Source organism: Siphateles boraxobius, unplaced genomic scaffold (assembly GCF_051911475.1).
Source record: "Siphateles boraxobius isolate OS27281-9 unplaced genomic scaffold, OSU_SipBor_1 206, whole genome shotgun sequence".
NCBI lineage: Eukaryota > Metazoa > Chordata > Actinopteri > Cypriniformes > Leuciscidae > Siphateles > Siphateles boraxobius.
In genome coordinates this window covers 70,677-96,937 of record NW_027508818.1, presented here as the reverse complement: position 1 = coordinate 96,937, position 26,261 = coordinate 70,677, and the positions used below count along the sequence as shown (strand labels likewise).

The following is a 26,261-nucleotide window of genomic DNA, read 5'->3' as shown; positions in this document are numbered from 1 at the left end:
TCTCTAAGGGACATGGACGCGCCCCTCGGGGTAGACGCACTGGCCCACCCATGGCCCAGAGTGCTCCTGTATGCTTTTCCTCCCCTGTGCCTGATAATTCCCTCATTGGCCAGGGTGAGAGAGCAGGGCCTGTCTCTCATTCTGATAGCACCCAGGTGGCCCAAGGCACCATGGCTGGCGGAGATAATTCCTCTGTTATACGCCGAGCCGTGGCACCTTCCCGTTCGCACGGATCTATTGTCCCAAGCCAACGGGGAGATTTACCACCCCCACCCGGACAGGGTGGCTCTCTGGGCCTGGCCCGTGAGAGGACGAACCTGAACGCACTTGGGCTTTCGCCGCGTGTGGTCGCCACTATTCAGAATGCCAGGGCCGTCTCTACACGGTCCTTATATGGCTGTAAGTGGCACGTGTTCGAAGGGTGGTGCGATGGGCGCGGTCTCACATCTTATCAGTGCTCAGTTCCTGATATTTTGTGTTTCCTTCAGGACCTCATGGAAAAAGGGAGGTCTTTTTCCACCATTAAGGTCTATTTGGCTGCGATTTCAGCCTGTCATGTGGGTTTTGAGGGCTCTACTGTCGGGCAGCACCCTCTAATCCGCAGATTCATGAAGGGTGCACGCCGCTCGTTGCCAGTCATCAGGAGAACTGTTCCGGAATGGGACCTCTCCATGGTGCTGGAAGCACTGTCTCAACATCCTTTTGAGCCCCTGGGGAGTATTTCCCTTAAGCTGCTGTCCTTCAAGACAGCTTTGCTCTTGGCCTTGGCATCTGCCAAACGTGTCAGTGAGCTACATGCACTCTCGGTTCACCCCTCGTGCACTAAGTTCTCCCTCAGTGGAGATAAGGTTTCCCTTAAGCCTAACCCGGCCTTCATGCCGAAGTGCTTCCCTGCGTTCACTTCGGAGGTGTTGGAGCTGTCCGCTTTTCACCCTCCACCTTTTACCTCTCTGGAGGATCAGAGGCTGAATGCTCTGTGTCCAGTCCGTGCTTTACAGGCTTATATGACCAGGACCAGCGCTTTCCGGAAGAGCGACCAGCTCTTTGTTTCATGGGCCCCTCCGCACAGAGGGAGTCCCATATCGAAGCAACGCCTCTCACATTGGGTTGTGGGCGCTATAACTATGGCTTATGAAGCAAAGGGAGTGCAGCCCCCAAGGGGCATCAGAGCTCATTCCACAAGGGGCTTAGCCGCCTCTTGGGCTTTGTTTAGGGGAGTGTCACTGCAGGACATCTGCTCCGCTGCCAGTTGGGCTTCTCCTCATACCTTTGTGCGTTACTACCGGCTGGATGTCACCAGAACCTCGGTAGCACATTCGGTTTTAGGGGTTGGGTCTTCTTAGCTCTTCCCTGTACCCTGTTGAAACCAATAAGAGTGAATGGCCCGGCTGGTCATGTTCATTCTTGCCACCAAACATTTACTTCCCGTTATGGGTTTAGTTTATGTGCCTTGGTGGGTTGGGGGTACTTTCATGTATGTGTCTCATGCATGCTTCATGTCCTGCGTGTCCACAGCAGTCGGTGTGGCGTCACCTTTGCAGGTTCATGATTAATGGACGTGTCAGGCACCGCCTCCCCGGGGTGACCGTCTTTCTCTGGCTTTCAGAACCTCACTGTGAGTGTATTGGGCAATCGGGGAGCTGTCCATGTCTCTCCCATAGGTGGATCTCGAACACGAGATGATGAAAGAGAACAATAGGTTACTATCGTAACCCCGGTTCTCTGAAACATCGAGTGGAGAGATCCACCAGCTTTGCCCCGCTTGCTGCACGAGAAGCGAATATACTTACTGAGGAATAGCAGCGCGCCCAGATGTTATATGCCCTTAGGTGAGGGGGTGTGGCCTCACCTGGCATTGGCTGCGCGCTTCTGTCTGTCTAGCCAGACTTGGTGCAATTGGATGCTTCTGCAGAGGTCAGGTACGGATGCCCTTCCCATAGGTGGATCTCTCCACTCGATGTTTCAGAGAACCGGGGTTACGATAGTAACCTATTGACTCTTGGGGTAAGATGGGCCACCAGAATCGAGCAGAATAATTCCATGAGTTAGATGTTCATTTCAGACATCATCGCTATTGAGTGTAATCATACAGTGTGAATTTATAAAACATGTAAATGTTCATAGAAATCATTGAATAAATGTAACTTTTCAGATTAATCTCTTTTACTGGGATTGTTTTATCTGTCATTGGTTAATCAATTGACCCTTCGCAGGGAGCTTGATTGACAGGAGATCTGACCAATCATACTTCGCCATCCGCCATTTTGTCCGACAAAGCAGTCAGGAGAGTTAGTAGATTAACATGGGAGGATTTGAACTTGAAAAACCGAATATACTGACGCCTTTCCGCGGTTAAAACAACATTCCTTCTTATGTTCATTCATGTTTATTTGATGCTATAAATGAACTAGAAGGAAGAGATGATCGGTTCACGAGCAGCTTTAACTGAGGCTCTACAGCGATCCGTCACGACACATTAAAGAGCCACAAAACGGTATTTATTGTTTAAATTTCTTTTTAAAAATGACCAAATTTGAAAGGTGAGACTTTGTTTAAAGTTTAATATCAAAAGTAACCTGGTCTGTCCTGTCTGTCAGCGTATTGTCAGTCTCCTCTCTGATCCGAGATGTATTTTTCACTGCGAGAGAACATGGTGTGTGCGTGAGAGCGGCGTAGCTTGTCGGACATAGCGACAGTAACTAAGGGGGGCGGGTCTTTGCGAAGGGTCAATTGTTCAACTAAATGGTTAAAATACTATTTAAAGGGTTGATAAAACACGATTTCACTTTTCTAACTTCAGCTAGTGTGTAATGTTGCTGGTTGAGCATAAACAACATCTGCAAAGTTACAGCGCTCTAAGTTGAAAGCAAGCGGAGATATTTGCTTTTAAAGAAATACATTTCGAAGGACTACAGCAAACGGCCGGTTTTGGACTACACCACATTCCTCCAGGGTTGCTGACGTCACTAACCCCAATATTTACATAAACCCCTTCTACGAGAATACGAAATAAAGAGTTATTGTGGTATAGGAGTTGTTGCCGCCGCAATGTCGTCGAAACGCTGTTATTTTCATCAGTGCCCGGTTTGCAGGTCCACTTTGTTCAGCCTTCCTAGGGTCGGGGGAGTTCGGGATCAATGGTTAATTATGACCCAAATCTCGCTCTCTGTGCTGCACATGTTACGGAGGAAAGCTTCCACAATCTTGGCGAGTTCAATGCAGGATTCGCACATCGGCTTGTGCTGAAAGATGGAGCAGTTCCAACTTTAAGAACAGAAGCTGTTGATTACGGGCCACAATCTTTAAGTATGATTTATTTTTCGTCTATGTGTTTTCCTGTAATAGTTCGTATTGTTAATTATACGTACCAAGGAATTAAACAATGGACAAAACTGTTTGGCTCTGCAAACCAGCTTTTTAAATGCTCATTCATAGTTAACGTTATCCGACAAACACCTAACGTTACACACTGTTTTTTATCTCAACAGCGAACTTGGAATTAGAGTAAATTATTCTTTGATTAGAGCTTTTATGTATTGTTTATCGCTTGTTTATCTACAGGCATGCTAAACATGGTTCTGTGTTTGATTTGGCTACTGTAGTAAAGCCAATGTTTAGTGTTCGTTTTGGGTTAATAGTTCTGGCGAAAGATATTTGGCTACAATCGTTTTAAAAATACAAAAGTAACGGTGGCATACAGTCAGTAACGATCACTATAGATCCGCAGTCTTTACTCAAAAAAATCCCTTTGAGAACTGTAGTATAATTTGTTAGAATGATTATATGAAATTCTTGTTTATGCTTATTTTTTGTAATACTATAATAATTAGTAATTAGAGTCCCGACTGTGAACAACTGTGAAGTGTGAACAACCCGACTGTGTCATCTCTTCATCATCATAATCACCATTACCTTCATCTTCATCATAATCACCATTATCTTCATCTTCATCATAATAGCCATTACCTTCATCTTCATCATCATCATAATCACCATTATCTTCATCTTCATCATCATCATAATCACCATTACCTTCATCATCATCATCTTCATCCTCATATTATTCATCATCCTCATCATCTCCATCATCATCATTGTCTTCTTCATCATCATCTTCATCTTCATCATCCTGCCCATGCTAAGCTGGTTTCTGGTTGTTCCTGTTCTCTTTCTAACATTCGTTGGGTATCTCACTATGGGAACGCCTCAGGCGTGACCGATCGCGGAAGCACCGATGACACCAAACGTGGCTGACCAATCACTGCAGCGATCAGGGAGTCCCGCCCCCCCCCCCTGAATAAAAATCTAATATTCTCCTGATCTCCTGTACCTGTGACAGGTGTGCAGCAGTGATACCCTAACGAGCTCATTATGATCTCCTGATCTCCTGTACCTGTGACAGGTGTGCAGCAGTGATACCCTAACGAGCTCATTATGATCTCCTGTACCTGTGACAGGTGTGCATCAGTGATACCCTAACAAGCTCATTATGATCTCCTGTACCTGTGACAGGTGTGCAGCAGTGATACCCTAACGAGCTCATTATGATCTCCTGATCTCCTGTACCTGTGACAGGTGTGCAGCAGTGATACCCTAACAAGCTCATTATGATCTCCTGTACCTGTGACAGGTGTGCATCAGTGATACCCTAACAAGCTCATTATGATCTCCTGTACCTGTGACAGGTGTGCAGCAGTGATACCCTAACGAGCTCATTATGATCTGCTGATCTCCTGTACCTGTGACAGGTGTGCAGCAGTGATACCCTAACAAGCTCATTATGATCTCCTGTACCTGTGACAGGTGTGCAGCAGTGATACCCTAACGAGCTCATTATGATCTCCTGTACCTGTGAAGGGTGTGCAGCAGTGATACCCTAACAAGCTCATTATGATCTCCTGTACCTGTGACAGGTGTGCAGCAGTGGTACCCTAACAAGCTCATTATGATCTCCTGATCTCCTGTACCTGTGACAGGTGTGCAGCAGTGATAACCTAACGAGCTCATTATGATCTCCTGTACCTGTGACAGGTGTGCAGCAGTGATACCCTAACGAGCTCATTATGATCTCCTGTACCTGTGACAGTTGTGCAGCAGTGATACCCTAACAAGCTCATTATGATCTCCTGTACCTGTGACAGGTGTGCAGCAGTGATACCCTAACAAGCTCATTATGATCTCCTGTACCTGTGACAGGTGTGCAGCAGTGATACCCTAACGAGCTCATTATGATCTCCTGTACCTGTGACAGGTGTGCAGCAGTGATACCCTAACGAGCTCATTATGATCTCCTGATCTCCTGTACCTGTGACAGGTGTGCAGCAGTGATACCCTAACGAGCTCATTATGATCTCCTGATCTCCTGTACCTGTGACAGGTGTGCAGCAGTGATACCCTAACGAGCTCATTATGATCTCCTGTACCTGTGACAGTTGTGCAGCAGTGATACCCTAACAAGCTCATTATGATCTCCTGTACCTGTGACAGGTGTGCAGCAGTGATACCCTAACGAGCTCATTATGATCTCCTGTACCTGTGACAGGTGTGCAGCAGTGATACCCTAACGAGCTCATTATGATCTCCTGTACCTGTGACAGGTGTGCAGCAGTGATACCCTAACAAGCTCATTATGATCTCCTGTACCTGTGACAGGTGTGCAGCAGTGATAACCTAACGAGCTCATTATGTTCTCCTGATCTCCTGTACCTGTGACAGGTGTGCAGCAGTGATACCCTAACAAGCTCATTATGATCTCCTGTACCTGTGACAGGTGTGCAGCAGTGATACCCTAACGAGCTCATTATGATCTCCTGTACCTGTGACAGGTGTGCAGCAGTGATACCCTAACAAGCTCATTATGATCTCCTGTACCTGTGACAGGTGTGCAGCAGTGATAACCTAACGAGCTCATTATGTTCTCCTGATCTCCTGTACCTGTGACAGGTGTGCAGCAGTGATACCCTAACAAGCTCATTATGATCTCCTGTACCTGTGACAGGTGTGCAGCAGTGATAACCTAACGAGCTCATTATGATCTCCTGTACCTGTGACAGGTGTGCAGCAGTGATACCCTAACGAGCTCATTATGATCTCCTGTACCTGTGACAGGTGTGCAGCAGTGATACCCTAACAAGCTCATTATGATCTCCTGTACCTGTGACAGGTGTGCAGCAGTGATAACCTAACGAGCTCATTATGATCTCCTGTACCTGTGACAGGTGTGCAGCAGTGATACCCTAACGAGCTCATTATGATCTCCTGTACCTGTGACAGGTGTGCATCAGTGATACCCTAACGAGCTCATTATGATCTCCTGATCTCCTGTACCTGTGACAGGTGTGCAGCAGTGATACCCTAACGAGCTCATTATGATCTCCTGTACCTGTGACAGGTGTGCAGCAGTGATACCCTAACAAGCTCATTATGATCTCCTGTACCTGTGACAGGTGTGCAGCAGTGATACCCTAACGAGCTCATTATGATCTCCTGTACCTGTGACAGGTGTGCAGCAGTGATACCCTAACAAGCTCATTATGATCTCCTGTACCTGTGACAGGTGTGCAGCAGTGATACCCTAACGAGCTCATTATGATCTCCTGTACCTGTGACAGGTGTGCAGCAGTGATACCCTAACGAGCTCATTATGATCTCCTGTACCTGTGACAGGTGTGCAGCAGTGATACCCTAACAAGCTCATTATGATCTCCTGTACCTGTGACAGGTGTGCAGCAGTGATACCCTAACGAGCTCATTATGATCTCCTGTACCTGTGAAGGGTGTGCAGCAGTGATACCCTAACAAGCTCATTATGATCTCCTGTACCTGTGACAGGTGTGCAGCAGTGATACCCTAACAAGCTCATTATGATCTCCTGTACCTGTGACAGGTGTGCAGCAGTGATACCCTAACGAGCTCATTATGATCTCCTGTACCTGTGACAGGTGTGCAGCAGTGATACCCTAACGAGCTCATTATGATCTCCTGTACCTGTGACAGGTGTGCAGCAGTGATACCCTAACGAGCTCATTATGATCTCCTGTACCTGTGACAGGTGTGCAGCAGTGATACCCTAACAAGCTCATTATGATCTCCTGTACCTGTGACAGGTGTGCAGCAGTGATAACCTAACGAGCTCATTATGATCTCCTGTACCTGTGACAGGTGTGCAGCAGTGATACCCTAACGAGCTCATTATGATCTCCTGTACCTGTGACAGGTGTGCATCAGTGATACCCTAACGAGCTCATTATGATCTCCTGATCTCCTGTACCTGTGACAGGTGTGCAGCAGTGATACCCTAACGAGCTCATTATGATCTCCTGTACCTGTGACAGGTGTGCAGCAGTGATACCCTAACAAGCTCATTATGATCTCCTGTACCTGTGACAGGTGTGCAGCAGTGATACCCTAACGAGCTCATTATGATCTCCTGTACCTGTGACAGGTGTGCAGCAGTGATACCCTAACGAGCTCATTATGATCTCCTGTACCTGTGACAGGTGTGCATCAGTGATACCCTAACGAGCTCATTATGATCTCCTGATCTCCTGTACCTGTGACAGGTGTGCAGCAGTGATACCCTAACGAGCTCATTATGATCTCCTGTACCTGTGACAGGTGTGCAGCAGTGATACCCTAACAAGCTCATTATGATCTCCTGTACCTGTGACAGGTGTGCAGCAGTGATACCCTAACAAGCTCATTATGATCTCCTGTACCTGTGACAGGTGTGCAGCAGTGATACCCTAACGAGCTCATTATGTTCTCCTGATCTCCTGTACCTGTGACAGGTGTGCAGCAGTGATACCCTAACAAGCTCATTATGTTCTCCTGATCTCCTGTACCTGTGACAGGTGTGCAGCAGTGATAACCTAACGAGCTCATTATGATCTCCTGTACCTGTGACAGGTGTGCAGCAGTGATACCCTAACGAGCTCATTATGATCTCCTGTACCTGTGACAGGTGTGCAGCAGTGATACCCTAACAAGCTCATTATGATCTCCTGTACCTGTGACAGGTGTGCAGCAGTGATACCCTAACAAGCTCATTATGATCTCCTGATCTCCTGTACCTGTGACGGGTGTGCAGCAGTGATACCCTAACGAGCTCATTATGATCTCCTGTACCTGTGACAGGTGTGCAGCAGTGATACCCTAACGAGCTCATTATGATCTCCTGTACCTGTGACAGGTGTGCAGCAGTGATACCCTAACGAGCTCATTATGATCTCCTGTACCTGTGACAGGTGTGCAGCAGTGATACCCTAACAAGCTCATTATGTTCTCCTGATCTCCTGTACCTGTGACAGGTGTGCAGGAGTGATACCCTAACAAGCTCATTATGATCTCCTGTACCTGTGACAGGTGTGCAGCAGTGATACCCTAACGAGCTCATTATGATCTCCTGTACCTGTGACAGGTGTGCAGCAGTGATACCCTAACAAGCTCATTATGATCTCCTGATCTCCTGTACCTGTGACAGGTGTGCAGGAGTGATACCCTAACAAGCTCATTATGATCTCCTGTACCTGTGACAGGTGTGCAGCAGTGATACCCTAACGAGCTCATTATGATCTCCTGTACCTGTGACAGGTGTGCAGCAGTGATACCCTAACAAGCTCATTATGATCTCCTGATCTCCTGTACCTGTGACAGGTGTGCAGGAGTGATACCCTAACAAGCTCATTATGATCTCCTGTACCTGTGACAGGTGTGCAGCAGTGATACCCTAACAAGCTCATTATGATCTCCTGATCTCCTGTACCTGTGACAGGTGTGCAGCAGTGATACCCTAACGAGCTCATTATGATCTCCTGTATCTGTGACAGGTGTGCAGCAGTGATACCCTAACGAGCTCATTATGATCTCCTGTACCTGTGACAGGTGTGCAGCAGTGATACCCTAACGAGCTCATTATGATCTCCTGTACCTGTGACAGGTGTGCAGCAGTGGAGCGGGTCCTGATCCCGACGGCCCGATGTTCCTCATGCGCTGCTCCCAGACTTCAGTGCGCCTCCACAGTCTGGAGGGATCGTGGCTCACCTCAACCTGACACACATGAAGTTAGTTTGTGTTAAAAGACTCTTTATATCCAGTAGTAATATTGATCTGACTGCACTGAAGCCTGGTTCACACGGCAGGATAATTAGGCCGATTTTAGCCCTGATTTACCCCTTCCGACAATCTTAAGTATGCTCCGATTATCGTAAAATAATCTGATCAGATATTCCTGCCGTGTGTGGTGTGTTAAGAGTGCTCTCGTCTGCTCGGAAGGACGTCGGGACCGCTCCGATCTCAAATCGGGGATATCCAACATGTTGGATTTTTTTGGCCGGATTTCTCCTGTTGTGGTGTCCCCCGGGGACAAACGAGCACGCAGCCTGTGGACTGTGGCGTGTAGCCAATCAGAAAGCGAGGTGACGAGGCGCCGGTAAACAAAATCAAAACAGCCGGCGGCATGGCGCACCAGAAAGTCCGGTGGACGTCGGAGATGGAGGACCAACTCGTCGACCTGTGGCAACACCGTGAATGTTTGTACAACGTTTCGTGTAAAGATTATCATAACCGAAATGACAAGGAGAGGAATTGGGCAGAAATTGCTGCAGCACTTGAGATACCAGGTAATGTTTATCTACACTACCCATCGCTAGCATGACGATAACATCCATTCATATAAATGTCTCGTGTCATGATTGTTTACTCTGAAGTCACGTTTGATCTCGAGGTATTTTGCGCGATTTTCAGTCTGACCTGGGAATGCTCGGGAGTCAAATCGGTTCGTGTGTGATGTGTTTATTTTGCCGTGTGGCTGCGCACCACACACTGTACGACCAAAACTGTTTGGAAAATCGGCCGACAATTTTAAAATCGTCCCGTGTGAACCAGGCTTGACGCTATCAGACGAGAACAAAACTGAGCTGATCTGAATAATGACTCTATTGTGCTTTTAGAACCGCATAATCTGAATATGCCTCGTAATTGATAAAGTTTGCATCACTGATTCTGTTATTTTCCTGTTTATCACTGTGAAGCAGCTTTTAAACGATCTTTACTGTATAAAGTGCTGTATAAGTAAAATAAGTCCACAGTGTAAGCTGTGCTTGTAAGATTGAGATTGATTCATCAAACCTTCTCCTTGAGCTTCTCCAGCGTCTGCTGCCGCTCCCAGCGCTCCTGCTCTTTACTCTGTTTCTCCTGGAGCTTTTCCTCCAGACGAACTGAATCCTGAGGAGATAAAGAACAGCAGTGTTTGGCGTTTCAGGATCTGCTGTATGGGATGATCACAAAGATCTCAGGATCATCAGATCTCAGGATCACACACACAGATTTCAGGATCATCAGATCTCAGGATGATCAGATCTCAGGATCATCACACACACAGATCTCAGGATCATCACACACACAGATCTCAGGATCATCAGATCTCAGGATCATCAATTCTCAGGATCACACACACACAAATCTCAGGATCACACACAGATCTCAGGATCATCAGATCTCAGGATCATCAGATCTCAGGATCACACACAGATCTCAGGATCATCAGATCTCAGGATCACACACACACAGATCTCAGGATCATCACACACACAGATCTCAGGATCATCACACACACACAGATCTCAGGATCATCAGATCTCAGGATCACACACAGATCTCAGGATCATCAATTCTCAGGATCACACACACACAGATCTCAGGATCATCACACACACAGATCTCAGGATCATCACACACACAGATCTCAGGATCATCACACACACAGATCTCAGGATCATCACACACACAGATCTCAGGATCATCAGATCTCAGGATCACACACACAGATTTCAGGATCATCAGATCTCAGGATCACACACACACAGATCTCAGGATCATCACACACACAGATCTCAGGATCATCACACACACAGATCTCAGGATCATCACACACACAGATCTCAGGATCATCACACACACACAGATCTCAGGATCATCAGATCTCAGGATCACACACAGATCTCAGGATCATCAATTCTCAGGATCACACACACACAGATCTCAGGATCATCACACACACAGATCTCAGGATCATCACACACGAAGATCTCAGGATCATCACACACACAGATCTCAGGATCATCACACACACACACAGATCTCAGGATCACACACACACAGATCTCAGGATCATCAGATCTCAGGATCACACACACACACAGATCTCAGGATCATCAGATCTCAGGATCACACACACACAGATCTCAGGATCATCACACACACAGATCTCAGGATCATCACACACACAGATCTCAGGATCACACACACACACACAGATCTCAGGATCATCACACACACAGATCTCAGGATCATCAATTCTCAGGATCACACACACACAGATCTCAGGATCATCACACACACAGATCTCAGGATCATCAATTCTCAGGATCACACACACACAGATCTCAGGATCACACACACACAGATCTCAGGATCATCAGATCTCAGGATCACACACACACAGATCTCAGGATCATCACACACACAGATCTCAGGATCATCACACACACAGTTCTCAGGATCATCACACACACACAGATCTCAGGATCATCAGATCTCAGGATCACACACACACAGATCTCAGGATCATCACACACACACAGATCTCAGGATCATCACACACACAGATCTCAGGATCATCACACACACAGATCTCAGGATCATCAGATCTCAGGATCATCACACACACACAGATCTCAGGATCATCAGATCTCAGGATCATCACACACACACAGATATCAGGATCACACACACATGATGAAGTCCTTGATAGATAATGCTCAGTTAATGATGACTACTGTATTGGACAGACCTCAAAATAGACCAATCACAACTCATAGCACACAAATTCTGTTGACATTCAAATTTAGTAGTCATCATTAACTGAGCATTATCTATCAAGGACTTCATCATGTGTGTGGCCCCTCAACTAAAGTGGTGACTATGTCACTGACCTAGACAAAGAACAAAGAAAACATAATGATCATGCATAATAAATCATAATTCATGATGATGTGCTCATCTTAGTTAATGTTTTAATTAAAGTGTTGTTCATCCATGAAGTCATGAATGAAAAACGTTGAACTTGTATTAGTTCCTGATGATTCATGAGATATTAATGCATGAATGAATGCAGAATTCATGATAATTCATGTACCCTTACCGTAAAGTGTTACCTTAAATGTTCAATTCTCTCTATACCTTTATCAGCTGTATAAAATAACTTCACAACTTTTACTTGCACTGATATACAGTAGCGAGACTTTTTCTTCTAGTTGTCCTCTTTCATAGACAGCTGTTTTCTTCTTGCTGTGTAAATTTGTTTAAATTCTTACTATTTTAATACTTTTATTTAATAAGTGAATTGCGCTGCTTCTCTCGCGAGAAATTAATCTCAGTTTCACTCTTTCTCAACGTGTGATTGGCCAGGGTTTCTGCAGGTTCACAAAATCAAATTTAAGACTTTTTAAGACCTTTTTAAGACCATTATGAATGAAATTTAAGACCTATATAACGACATAAAAAAACTTACAAAGGAGACGCTATTCTAAAGCGTGTAATGTTGGCCGTTTTATCTTTCTCGAACCTGAAGGATTTAGCGATGTCACAGTCCGGTAACATCGTTTGAAACAATTCCCCGATTTCCTCTTTCGCACAGTAGGACTGGTGTCTAGTCACCGTGTGGAGAACCCAGAGCACCTCCGCTTTTAGTGTTGTCTCTGATCCAAAAGCAATGTTAGATGTTTATCACTTTTTTCATGAGACTCCAGCACCAGCACATCAAATGTTCCCAATTTAATTGCTTTCTTGCATAAGAAGCAGTAGGCTTTAAATACGTTGTTTGCAACTGGCTTGCAAGTATCGCTAAACTTGCACTTCCCCATAACTGAATAAAATCCGTTTTACGTGTGTCTGTGGTATCCGAGAGACTCGCGCCAATAACACGAAAGCTCAAAGCTGATTGGCTGTTGCATGTTTTTCAATGAGCATTTCAATGAGATTTACATGGACGTAAGAAATTTAAGACATGTTTAAAATTATTTAAGACCTAGAACACAATACTTCAGCAAATTTAAGACTTTTTAAGGCCTTAAATTGTGATTTTGAAATTTTAGACTTTTTTAGACTTTTTGAGACCCCGCGGAAACCCTGTTGGCTGTTCGCTACTGATGTCTCACCTAAACTCCTAAACTCAGGATCAAAGCCTGGGTTGACAGAGAAAGTTGATGATCAGCATCATGTGACCAACAAAACCTGGTTGGATTGGTTTGGTTTTGTCAACTCGAAACTAATCCTGCAACCCTGAGTTTGTTCCACTACCATCATGGTACAGGCCCCAGATCTCAGGATAATCACACACACAGATCTCAGGATCATCACACACACAGATCTCAGGATAATCACACACACAGATCTCAGGATCATCACACACACAGACGTCAGGATCATCACACACACAGATCTCAGGATAATCACACACACAGATCTCAGGATAATCACACACACAGATCTCAGGATAATCACACACACAGATCTCAGGATAATCACACACACAGATCTCAGGATAATCACACACACAGATCTCAGGATCATCACACACACAGATCTCAGGATCATCACACACACAGACGTCAGGATCATCACACACACAGATCTCAGGATCATCACACACACAGATCTCAGGATCATCACACACACAGATCTCAGGATCATCACACACACAGATCTCAGGATCATCACACACACAGATCTCAGGATCATCACACACACAGATCTCAGGATCATCACACACACAGATCTCAGGATCATCACACACACAGATCTCAGGATCATCACACACACAGATCTCAGGATCATCACACACACAGATCTCAGGATCATCACACACACAGATCTCAGGATCATCACACACACACACAGATCTCAGGATCATCACACACACAGATCTCAGGATCATCACACACACAGATCTCAGGATCATCACACACACAGATCTCAGGATCATCACACACACAGATCTCAGGATCATCACACACACAGATCTCAGGATCATCACACACACAGATCTCAGGATCATCACACACACAGATCTCAGGATCATCACACACACAGATCTCAGGATCATCACACACACAGACGTCAGGATCATCACACACACAGATCTCAGGATCATCACACACACAGATCTCAGGATCATCACACACACAGATCTCAGGATCATCACACACACAGATCTCAGGATCATCACACACACAGATCTCAGGATCATCACACACACAGATCTCAGGATCATCACACACACACACAGATCTCAGGATCATCACACACACAGATCTCAGGATCATCACACACACAGATCTCAGGATCATCACACACACAGATCTCAGGATCATCACACACACAGATCTCAGGATCATCACACACACAGATCTCAGGATCATCACACACACAGATCTCAGGATCATCACACACACAGATCTCAGGATCATCACACACACAGATCTCAGGATCATCACACACACAGATCTCAGGATCATCACACAGACAGATCTCAGGATCATCACACACACAGATCTCAGGATCATCACACACACAGATCTCAGGATCATCACACACACAGATCTCAGGATCATCACACACACAGATCTCAGGATCATCACACACACACACAGATCTCAGGATCATCACACACACAGATCTCAGGATCATCACACACACAGATCTCAGGATCATCACACACACAGATCTCAGGATCATCACACACACAGATCTCAGGATCATCACACACACAGATCTCAGGATCATCACACACACAGATCTCAGGATCATCACACACACAGATCTCAGGATCATCACACACACAGATCTCAGGATCATCACACACACAGATCTCAGGATCATCACACAGACAGATCTCAGGATCATCACACACACAGATCTCAGGATCATCACACACACAGATCTCAGGATCATCACACACACACACAGATCTCAGGATCATCACACACACAGATCTCAGGATCATCACACACACAGACGTCAGGATCATCACACACACAGATCTCAGGATCATCACACACACAGATCTCAGGATCATCACACACACAGACGTCAGGATAATCACACACACAGATCTCAGGATCATCACACACACAGATCTCAGGATCATCACACACACAGATCTCAGGATCATCACACACACAGATCTCAGGATCATCACACACACAGATCTCAGGATCATCACACACACAGATCTCAGGATCATCACACACACAGATCTCAGGATCATCACACACACAGATCTCAGGATCATCACACACACAGATCTCAGGATCATCACACACACAGATCTCAGGATCATCACACACACAGACGTCAGGATCATCACACACACAGATCTCAGGATCATCTCACACACAGATCTCAGGATCATCACACACACAGATCTCAGGATCATCACACACACAGATCTCAGGATCATCACACACACAGATCTCAGGATCATCACACACACAGATCTCAGGATCATCACACACACAGACGTCAGGATCATCACACACACAGATCTCAGGATCATCACACACACAGATCTCAGGATCATCACACACACAGATCTCAGGATCATCACACACACAGATCTCAGGATCATCACACACACAGATCTCAGGATCATCACACACACAGATCTCAGGATCATCACACACACAGATCTCAGGATCATCACACACACAGATCTCAGGATCATCACACACACAGATCTCAGGATCATCACACACACAGATCTCAGGATCATCACACACACACAGATCTCAGGATCATCACACACACAGATCTCAGGATCATCACACACACAGATCTCAGGATCATCACACACACAGATCTCAGGATCATCACACACACAGATCTCAGGATCATCACACACACAGATCTCAGGATCACACACACACAGATCTCAGGATCATCACACACACAGATCTCAGGATCATCACACAGACTCACTCTGTCCTGGAAGCGTCTGATGGCCTCGTTCGCCCCGCGCTGTCTCTCCTCTCTCTCCGCTCTCCTCTTCTCCTCCTCCTCCATCAGACGTTGGTCCTCCTCCTCCTTCTTCTGCTGAACGAGAGCCTCGACCCGCAGCTTCACCTCCAGCTGGCGCCGCTGCTCTTCTTTAGCTCTCCTTCTCTGCAGGATCTGGTTCCTCAGCCGCTGCTCCTGCTCCTGCTCTCGCTCCTGTGTTCTCCGGCTCCTCCAGTTCTCGAGTCTCTCGGACGCCTCCCTGCGTCTCTGCTCCTGCTTCAGCTTCAGTCGCTCCTGCTCCTGCTCCTGGTCCGGCTCGGCTCCGGCTCGGTCCTGCTGATCTCTCTGCTGATCTCTCTCTCTCTGCTTTGCTTCCCTCCATCTCTGGACGGCCTGGAGGACCAACACACGAGGTTAGCGCTACACAATTATTGCCCATTTCCCCATCACATATTTCAGTAATCATCATAAACTAGGATCAACGACGACGCCAACTCCAGCCAAGACTTCAGATGACGCAACTCTGAATCAACATGCACCAATGCTACATTTTTCTATATACGTCAAAATCATTTGTTAACAAACAAGTATTCGTTACTTCAATGAGCTCATTGTTTCTGCCTTAAATTATTACATTGTTTAAAATAATATATTTTTAGCAAACATATTTTTGTATATGTACATTTCTGGAATACATAACTTAGTTTCCTCTGATAACAGATCACTCTAAATTGTAATGTGGACTCATTTTCTGTAAAGCTGCTTTGAAACTATGTTTATTGTGAAAAGCGCTATACAAATAAATGTGATTTGAATTGAATCATTGGAAAGCTTAAACACTCAAAATTAATCCTGTGGAAACTGTTTTGAAATTGGACAAACATGGAACGCGTTAACAAGGAAACGGTACTTTAAATCATGTTTGCTGGCCCCTCCCCCTAGTGGGCGCTGCATTGCACCAAGTGTTTGCCCAGGCAGCAACATGGTGTCGGCCCAGATGTGGCCCGGATCTGGAACACACGGCTTCCACACGCCCCGGATGTGGCCCAGATCTGGAACACACGCCTTCCACACGGCCCAGATGTGGCCCGGATCTGGAACACACGGCTTCCACACGGCCCAGATGTGGCCCGGATCTGGAACATATGGCTTCTACACGCCCCAGATGTGGCCCGGATCTGGGTCGACACTATTGGTGCTTCTCATTTCTTATTTGTGCATCCTCGTTTCCTTCCCTCGCTTCCTTTCCTAGCGTCTCAGCTCCTCCCCCTGTAGGTTGTGAGGGAAGGACGCAAGGAAAGAAAACGAGGTCGGAGGAATCGAATGAAAGCCTTTTGTATACATTGGAATACTTGATCACTCGAGCGTCACTTCACAGCGTCATCAGCAACGCTCAAAGCATCTGCCCTTATGTTGTTGAAGTTTGTTTATTTAAGAAATTCATAATGAATAATAATAAAGCAAGATACCCTGTTGAAATATGTGAGATGTGTAGTTTATATAAACTTCAAGGGTAAACTATAAATTAGAAAGATTGTGACCGATGTGAAGGGGGAGGAGAATGTATACGTGCGTCGCGTTTAGTCAATAAAACACTTCCGCATAGGCCTCGTTCATGACTCTAGTCCAGTCATTTTATGGAAAAAGGTTGAACAAATTGCAACAGAAGCAAACTCAACTGATTTTGTATCCTCAATATATCCTGAGTAAGGAAAAAAAGCCCAGAAGAATCCCATTAGGGGAAAGTTTCGAAAAAGAACCAAATAAATCCTATTCATTCTTTTTCTCACGTGAAAAGGGTAAAAATTTTAACCTTTAGATATCACCATGAAAATCACTGAGTTGATTACTTACATCAAGACAAACAAAAAATTTATTACAAGTTTTTTGAAATTGTTTGTTAACATGGACAAACGGTGCATAATATAATTACGTATTAGCTAATTTGCATAATAACCCAAACAGATCTAAACATTGAGTATAGCAGGTGAAAATGTCTTGTTGAATCTTGTTGAGATATAACAGTAAACTATTTAATATTAAGGTCTGAATGGAACACATTTAGGCTACCCATGAACATTAATACAGGAAGAAGTACTTTAGAAACCAGCCTTTATTAATTATTATTGCAGAGATGGGGTTTGGGCATTGAGTGCCTTGTGTACGTAACTAGATTTTTTGATCCAGACACTTTTTATTTCACCTACCTTTTGTCTTCTGCATTCTCCTTACCCGTGTCTCCTGTTCTTCCCTCAGACTCGTCCCCCAGAAACAGTCCCACTGACCCAGCCCCAAACCCCATCTCTGCAATAATAATTAATTAAGGCTGGTTTCTAAAGTACTTCTTCCTGTATTAATGTTCATGGGTAGCCTAAATGTGTTCCATTCAGACCTTAATATTAAATAGTTTACTGTTATATCTCAACAAGATTCAACAAGACATTTTCACCTGCTATACTCAATGTTTAGATCTGTTTGGGTTATTATGCAAATTAGCTAATACGTAATTATATTATGCACCGTTTGTCCATGTTAACAAACAATTTCAAAAAACTTGTAATAAATTTTTTGTTTGTCTTGATGTAAGTAATCAACTCAGTGATTTTCATGGTGATATCTAAAGGTTAAAATTTTTACCCTTTTCACGTGAGAAAAAGAATGAATAGGATTTATTTGGTTCTTTTTCGAAACTTTCCCCTAATGGGATTCTTCGGAGCTTTTTTTTCCTTACTCAGGATATATTGAGGATACAAAATCAGTTGAGTTTGCTTCTGTTGCAATTTGTTCAAAGTTGACCCCCATTTTGGCTTGAAATGACTGGACTACTTCCTCTGGAAGCCTCCTCACTCCTCGATCCTCGACTCCTCGCGCTGCAATTAGAGAATTAAGATGTCCTTCCAGATGGCTGTGCTTGGAGGACAGAGGAGCGAGGAGACGAGGAGGGATATTGAGAAGCACCCTATGTTGCTGTGTGGGTGATAGGGCCCCTAGACAGGGGCGCGGCTAGAAATGTTGGGCCCTATGAAAGAATATGAGGTTGGGCCCCCTACCCCACCCATTCCATTAATAAAATCGATCTCTGGGCGCCCCAAAAGTGTGTGGGCCCTTAGAATCGTCCTAACTTTTCCCCCCTTAGCGGCACCCCTGCCCCTAGAGGTCAGAGGTCAGCGCTCACCTCTCTCTTCTTCTCCTGCAGGCGCCGCAGCTCCAGGAACCACAGCTCGTGCTGCTTCAGGTCTTCCTCGCTCTTCCCAGGCAAATAAAGCCCTGCTTCCCGTATGAAGGAGTGTTTCCCGCTGTGCTTCGTCCACACGCTGAGGAAGCTCCGGTGGTCCAGCTCGTCCCAGCCGCCCCGTGAGCCTGTGCGCTGCAGGAACGAGTCCAGCGCCAACAGCTCCGCCGGGACACTCCTGACCTCCACAGGGACACGGACATTTACTACATTTACTGGAGGACTGCACTTAACTACACTTTTTGAGTATCTGTACTTTACTTGAGTATAATTTTTTTTGGAAACTTTTTACTTTAACTTCTACATTTGAAAGACAAATATTGTGCTTTTTACTCCACTACATTTCTGTCAAGTTCCTTGAGTAGAAAGTAGTTATGTTAGTTAAAGTAGTTACTATTCAGGGCATGATTTCTTTCCGCCTGTAAAACGTGATTGGATTGTTGCCGGAGACCGACAGCCTATCAGTAATCACTCTTAGGGTCACGTGTCGTGAAGTTCAGCGATTTCACATCGTTTTCTTTGAACAACAATAATCCACTGGATCAAGTGGAGGCAAAATAAACTTAGACCGATCCTCGGCGCATCCATGGCAAACCGCTCTTTCTGTTTCGCTGTTTGTTAAAGCAGTTTTGCTGTTACACAGATATGGTGGGTTTTAATCAGGATGGATTTTTACAGACTACTTGATTCAAATGTGCATGAATGGATACACACAGAGTGTGCACTTCTTTTGTGAAAGTGAAAGTGACACGTGATGGCAAAGTATGGTAACCCATACTTGGAATTTGACCTCTGCATTTAACCCATCCAAATAAGTGCACACACATTGGCCCTCATTTATCATTCTTGCGTAGAAACGGGCGTATATGTTGGCGTTAGATTATGCTTACACTCCTCTCACCGCCTGATTTATGAAGCTGTGCGTACCTCTGAAATCCAGGTGTACGCAATACCTGCCCATGATAAATGCCGCGGCTGAAAACGATCGTCATTAGAATAACACGCCCCTATATATTCAAGTCTCCGCTTCCCCCACGCCCTCATTTTACGCCATGGACACACGGAAGACGGCAAAGAGGAGACACTTCTCCGACGTGGAGATCGAGGCCGTTTCTCAATACCAAGTACGCAAACTTCGGACTTGCGTCCTTGGTAGTTCAGACTTGCGAAGTTCGACTCAGGAGAACGAACTCCCGAGGACGAGAGGACGCAAGTCCGGTTATTCTGCAAATGCAACAGCGGCGTTCTTGATCGCGTCACTCAGCTCGCTCTGGCTACTCCGGTTATCTCTTTATGTATATTTTAGGCAACAATAAAATGAAATATGGTATAATACAACTCTGCCTCTTTTCATCAACAATAAAACAAAATATGTAATAAAACACCACTCTGCCTCTTTTCATTTAAAAATTTTTTTTAAACATATTAATGGCCACACAAATTTGGTTCAGGCAACGTATATATTTATAACAACACGAAATATAAAACACAACCCTGCTTCTTTTTGTTTTCATTTTAAAAATATGAAACATTTATCATTAAAACTGACATCTAACTAACAGAGACAGGGTTGTGTCATTTTATTTGATTATACATGTAGGCTACATTGAAGAGAATGTATAGTAAAATATATATAAAAAATATTCTTTATATTTTAGAATATATAAATTTACACAACCCTGTCTCTTTTTTGTTAAATGTCAGAGGAGCCAGAGTCAGACTGGGGGAGGCCCACCGGACCCAAGCCTCCAGCTGACGCCGAACGAGGAGAATATTATTATGATTTTTATTATTATTGTTATTTAGAAGAAGAATGTCGTTATTATTATTATTTGTATTATTATTATTATTTAAAAGAAGAATGTCATTTTGAAACGTCAGGGTAAAGCACACAGGCTCGCAACTGAAGGAATACATATGCCTACAAATCAAATGCTTTGGTAAAGTCACACAAATTAAACATTGAAGTCCATGTTGCACAAAAATAAACACTGAAGTTTATAATTACTATGTTGTTGTTTTTTTCACAGTGGGTCATAATATGTCATATCTTTTAGTTTGTCAGTGCGTTTTGTGGTGTTAGGAATTGTTTTTCTGCGCATGTCCGCACTAACTCGAAACGTGCGTACATGTACACCACCTCCTGAGCTGGCGTAGGATTTGAGCGTGCCGTACGCCAACGTCCATATTGATAAATCTCAAAGTCACCGTGGTTTTGGGTGTACGCTGGAAATTTGGTGTACGCACTTTTGATAAATGAGGGCCATTAAGAGCAGAGTAGTGAGTAGTGAACACACACACACTGCAAACGTGGATACACACACCCGGAGCAGCGGGCAGCCTTGAGTGGCGCCCGGGGAGCGATTGGGGGTTAGGTGCCTCGCTCAAGGACACCTCAGTCATATTCCTGCAGGTACTGGAATCAAACCAGCAACCTTTGGGTCACCAGTCTAACTCTGCTACCATTAGGCCATGACTGCCCACAGACAGCCTGGGGTGGTAGGAGTGTTAAATATAAAAAAATGAAGACAATTCAGTTGTTTAATTTCTATAGGTTTTGTAACATTCTAAGCTCTTAATCCCACAGATTCTACTAACCGGTCGGTGTATTCACCGCTTCTGAGGGATAAGGCACTGTAACAATGCATTTACTTTATACTTTTGATACTCAAGTACTTTTAAAAACAAGTACTTCTGTACTTTTACTTGCAACTGAGTAATATTTGACCAGTAGTATCTGAACTTCACACAGTCTCTGACTGTAGTTGTGTATCTTGCGCACCTGTGTGTGTCGGCACTCCTGCGGGCCGGGCCGGCGCCGGGAACACGGACCTCGGCTCTCACAGGCACACGCCACGCCTCCGTCTTCCTCTCCAACACACTGATCTCCTGCCACACGATCCGCTCGTCCTTCAGCAGCTCCTCGAAACTACAGAGGTGTGTGTGTGTGTGTGTGTGAGAATCGACAGCAGCTCCTCGAAACTACAGAGGTGTGTGTGTGTGTGTGTGTGTGTGTGTGTGTGTGTGTGTGTGTGTGTGTGTGTGTGAATCTACAGCAGCTCCTCGAAACTACAGGGTGTTTGTGTGTGTGTTTGTGTGTGTGTGTGTGTGTGTGTGTGTGTGAGAATCTACAGCAGCTCCTCGAAACTACAGAGGTGTGTGTGTGTGTGTGTGTGTGTGTGTGTGTGTGTGTGTGTGTGTGTGTGTGTGTGTGTGAATCTACAGCAGCTCCTCGAAACTACAGGGTGTTTGTGTGTGTGTTTGTGTGTGTGTGTGTGTGTGAGAATCTACAGCAGCTCCTCGAAACTACAGAGGTGTGTGTGTGTGTGTGTGTGTGTGTGTGTGTGTGTGTGTGTGTGTGTGTGTGTGTGTGTGTGTGAGAATCTACAGCAGCTCCTCGAAACTACAGAGGTGTGTGTGTGTGTGTGTGTGTGTGTGTGTGTGTGTGTGTGTGTGTGTGTGTGTGTGTGTGTGAATCTACAGCAGCTCCTCGAAACTACAGGGTGTTTGTGTGTGTGTTTGTGTGTGTGTGTGTGTGTGTGAGAATCTACAGCAGCTCCTCGAAACTACAGAGGTGTGTGTGTGTGTGTGTGTGTGTGTGTGTGTGTGTGTGTGTGTGTGTGTGTGTGTGTGTGTGTGTGTGTGAGAATCTACAGCAGCTCCTCGAAACTGCAGAGGTGTGTGTGTGTGTGTGAGAATCTACAGCAGCTCCTCGAAACTGCAGAGGTGTGTGTGTGTGTGTGTGTGTGTGTGTGTGTGTGTGTGTGTGAGAATCTACAGCAGCTCCTCGAAACTACAGAGGTGTGTGTGTGTGTGTGTGTGTGTGTGAGAATCTACAGCAGCTCCTCGAAACTACAGAGGTGTGTGTGTGTGTGTGAGAATCTACAGCAGCTCCTCGAAACTACAGAGGTGTGTGTGTGTGTGTGTGTGTGTGAGAATCTACAGAAGCTCCTCGAAACTACAGAGGTGTGTGTGTGTGTGTGTGTGTGTGAGAATCTACAGAAGCTCCTCGAAACTACAGAGGTGTGTGTGTGTGTGTGTGTGTGTGTGTGTGTGTGTGTGTGTGAGAATCTACAGCAGCTCCTCGAAACTACAGAGGTGTGTGTGTGTGTGTGTGTGTGTGTGTGTGTCTGTGTGTGTGTGTGTGTGTGTGTGTGTGTGTGTGTGTGTGTGTGTGTGTGTGTGTGTGTGTGTGTGTGTGTCTGTGTGTGTGTGTGTGTGTGTGTGTGTGTGTGTGTGTGTGTCTGTGTGTGTGTGTGTGTGTGTGTGTGTGTGTGTGTGTGTGTGTGAGAGAGCGAAGCTACGGCACGAAACACATCTGAAACACGTCTCGTACCTTCGATGCTGTGTGTCTTTGAACATGTTGATGGACGTCTCAATGTCTGTCATGGTGTCTCTCAATCTGTCAACCACTGAAATTAAACACACCAGTTCTGTGGGAAACGGTTCTGAGTCAAATCTCCTTTATTTACAGCACTTTTAACAATATGGACTGTTTCAAAGCAGCTTTACAGAGATAACAGGAAAATAATGCCATAAAGTTTGTTTCCAGAAGAAAATAGCGTCACACACCAGCTTAAGTAAGTTCAGTGATGTTCATTTCTGCTGTAAAAAGTTATTACTTTAGTTAATTTCTATATACTGTATATATATATATATATAGCCTCTCTGGAGTAAACTGTGATGTCATCGCCCAATTCAGTTCAGTTCTCATATAATAGCCAATGCAGGAGATCAATATTATTTTTGAATATTAAATGAAATGTCCCCAATTTAATCTGATGGTCAGTCTTACCATCTGGAGACGGTTTGGTGTCCATGAGCTGCTGCTGGAACCTGAAGACGCCATTCTTGAGTTTCTGCAGCTGCTGCTGGACTTTCATGACTGATGGACAAACACTGATATTAATATTCCATCCTGAGACTGAAAGATCAACACACATTACTATGGAAGTCCATTTCTGCCACATAAGAAAAAAGACTCAAGCATTAGAAAACAAGTCTGTCGAGTCACATGACGTCCAGCCCCTCCTCTCTGGACGTCTGGAGGGATGAGTTGTGGGTGTGGTTGTATATTCTAGCTCCACCCATTAGGACCTGATTACATTCGCTGGATGTCTAGAGGAGGAGCGAGACAGAAGCTCCACCCATTTGTTCTGCAGAGACCTCTCTTGGTGTATCATAATTATTCTAAATTTTGAGATAAAAGTTGAAATTATGACATACTAAGTCATGATTATGAGATAAAAAAGCCGAAATTAAGAAAACTTTTTGTCATAATTTCTACTTTTGTCATCATTTCAACCCCAGACAGTTAGGTGTCTGCCCAGATCCGGCCCACATCTGGTACACACGGATTCCACACGGCCCAGATTTCATAAATATGACTTAGTACTTCATGTACTTTACAAAATGCATTTATTTGTTTATTGTGGCAGAAATGGCCTAACTGCACATAAACCCGTCAGTGAGGCGGGAAGCAGCAGGTCACGTGTGTGCGTGTTTACTGTCGGCGCGCAGGCGCAGATGCAGCTGATCGTTGAGCTCGTGAAACTCGCTGAAAGTCTCTCTGAGATCCTGTCGTCTGATCGCCTCGCGCTCCTCTTTACTCGCCCTGTGTGTATGAAGAGAGTAATGAACAATAAAGACACAAGAGACTCTCTGTTAAACAGAATATACATGAATTAACTCACAATCTTCTGAGACTTTCCGCTTCCCGTAGAAAATCCGAGGTAGGCATTCGGCCAAATGAACAGCGCGCCCGATCAAAGCGAGAGATGATCAATGTGAACTGCAGAATTCAATAATAATTAAGATAAAGCACCAACTATAATCATAACCATGTAGAGATATCGCGCTGAAATCATGTCAGTCAGCAGGAAATGATCCGTGGCGGCTTTGTTTGAACTGTTGCCATGGCAACGACTCATTTACAACTGCCCAAACTTCCTTAAAGCGACAGTTCACCCTTACATGAAAACTGTGCAAAAATAATGAGTTTCTTTCTTCTGTTGAACAACAAAGAAGATATTTTGAAGAATGTTGGTGACCAAAATCTGATGGCAGCCATTGACTTCAAGTCAAATCACCTTTATTTATTTAGCACTTTTTACAATACAGATTGTTTCAAAGCAGCTTTATGGAAGTAAAATAATGCCAAATGTTTTTGAAACAAAAAGCCTGATGAATTGTACTACTTGAAAAAAATATGCATTGCATTAACCCTGCTTGTATTTTAATGCATTGTATTTTTAGGGCTTGCATTTTCATGGGCTGAAATTTAGCATGGTTGAATAAGCTGCATATATTTAAATTCAAAACATTTCAAACAAATTTTCATTAGTAAAATTTCAATAATCCATATTCACCTTTCATATTTCACTTCCAAAATATTCAAACTGATTAAAAATACAACCTATAATATTCAACAGGCGGTTTTCGGTCCATTTTATTTCGCTTTGCAAATTCACTTCCTCTAATTCAGTGGTTCAAATTCGACAGTAAATTCAACTTTGACATCCAGGAAGTGCAGGAAAAGCAGTAGATTACCGATCATAATCTCCATCTGCTGTTAGTCGATCTCACCAGCAGGGGGTGCAAGCGCGTGTTGTTGACGAACACCAGAGCAACAGTTAGAGCAAGCCATTCATTCATAAACTCATTTACAACAATTGAGCATGCATTAAGTTTTTTGTGATGATTATCTAGGTCAGTATATATGCGGAGAAGATGATAAAGGCACAAAAGCTGTTTTTATGTTTCATTCATTAACTTCATTGTTACTTTCCTTGTGTTAGGCTACATGTTATCAACTTTTTCTACCATGAACGGGATTATAATCGGTTTCCCTCAATACCTCATCATACTCAAGGATTCCCCTTCCATCAGGACAAAACGACATAATATAATAGACAATTATATTTATATATATATATCAGCCCATACGATTGCTGGCCACTTCTTGTCATCCATA

General features: G+C 44.6%; 1 protein-coding gene across 1 annotated transcript in view; it reads right to left on the bottom strand.

Annotated features, from left to right (window-relative positions):
- Window positions 1-25,773, bottom strand: part of ccdc112 (coiled-coil domain containing 112) — a 30,467-nt gene extending 4,694 nt beyond the window's left edge. The window contains exons 1-10 of the mRNA XM_077237689.1: window positions 25,657-25,773; window positions 24,982-25,079; window positions 24,796-24,902; window positions 24,084-24,173; window positions 23,625-23,700; window positions 22,071-22,217; window positions 19,232-19,466; window positions 16,039-16,449; window positions 10,129-10,224; window positions 8,930-9,048 (exon numbers count right to left, since the gene is read on the bottom strand). Coding sequence (XP_077093804.1) covers window positions 8,930-9,048; window positions 10,129-10,224; window positions 16,039-16,449; window positions 19,232-19,466; window positions 22,071-22,217; window positions 23,625-23,700; window positions 24,084-24,173; window positions 24,796-24,902; window positions 24,982-25,028 — 1,328 coding nt within the window. The 5' untranslated portion in view covers window positions 25,029-25,079; window positions 25,657-25,773. The remainder of the gene's footprint in view (window positions 1-8,929; window positions 9,049-10,128; window positions 10,225-16,038; window positions 16,450-19,231; window positions 19,467-22,070; window positions 22,218-23,624; window positions 23,701-24,083; window positions 24,174-24,795; window positions 24,903-24,981; window positions 25,080-25,656) is intronic.
- Between the last annotated feature and the right edge of the window lie 488 nt (window positions 25,774-26,261).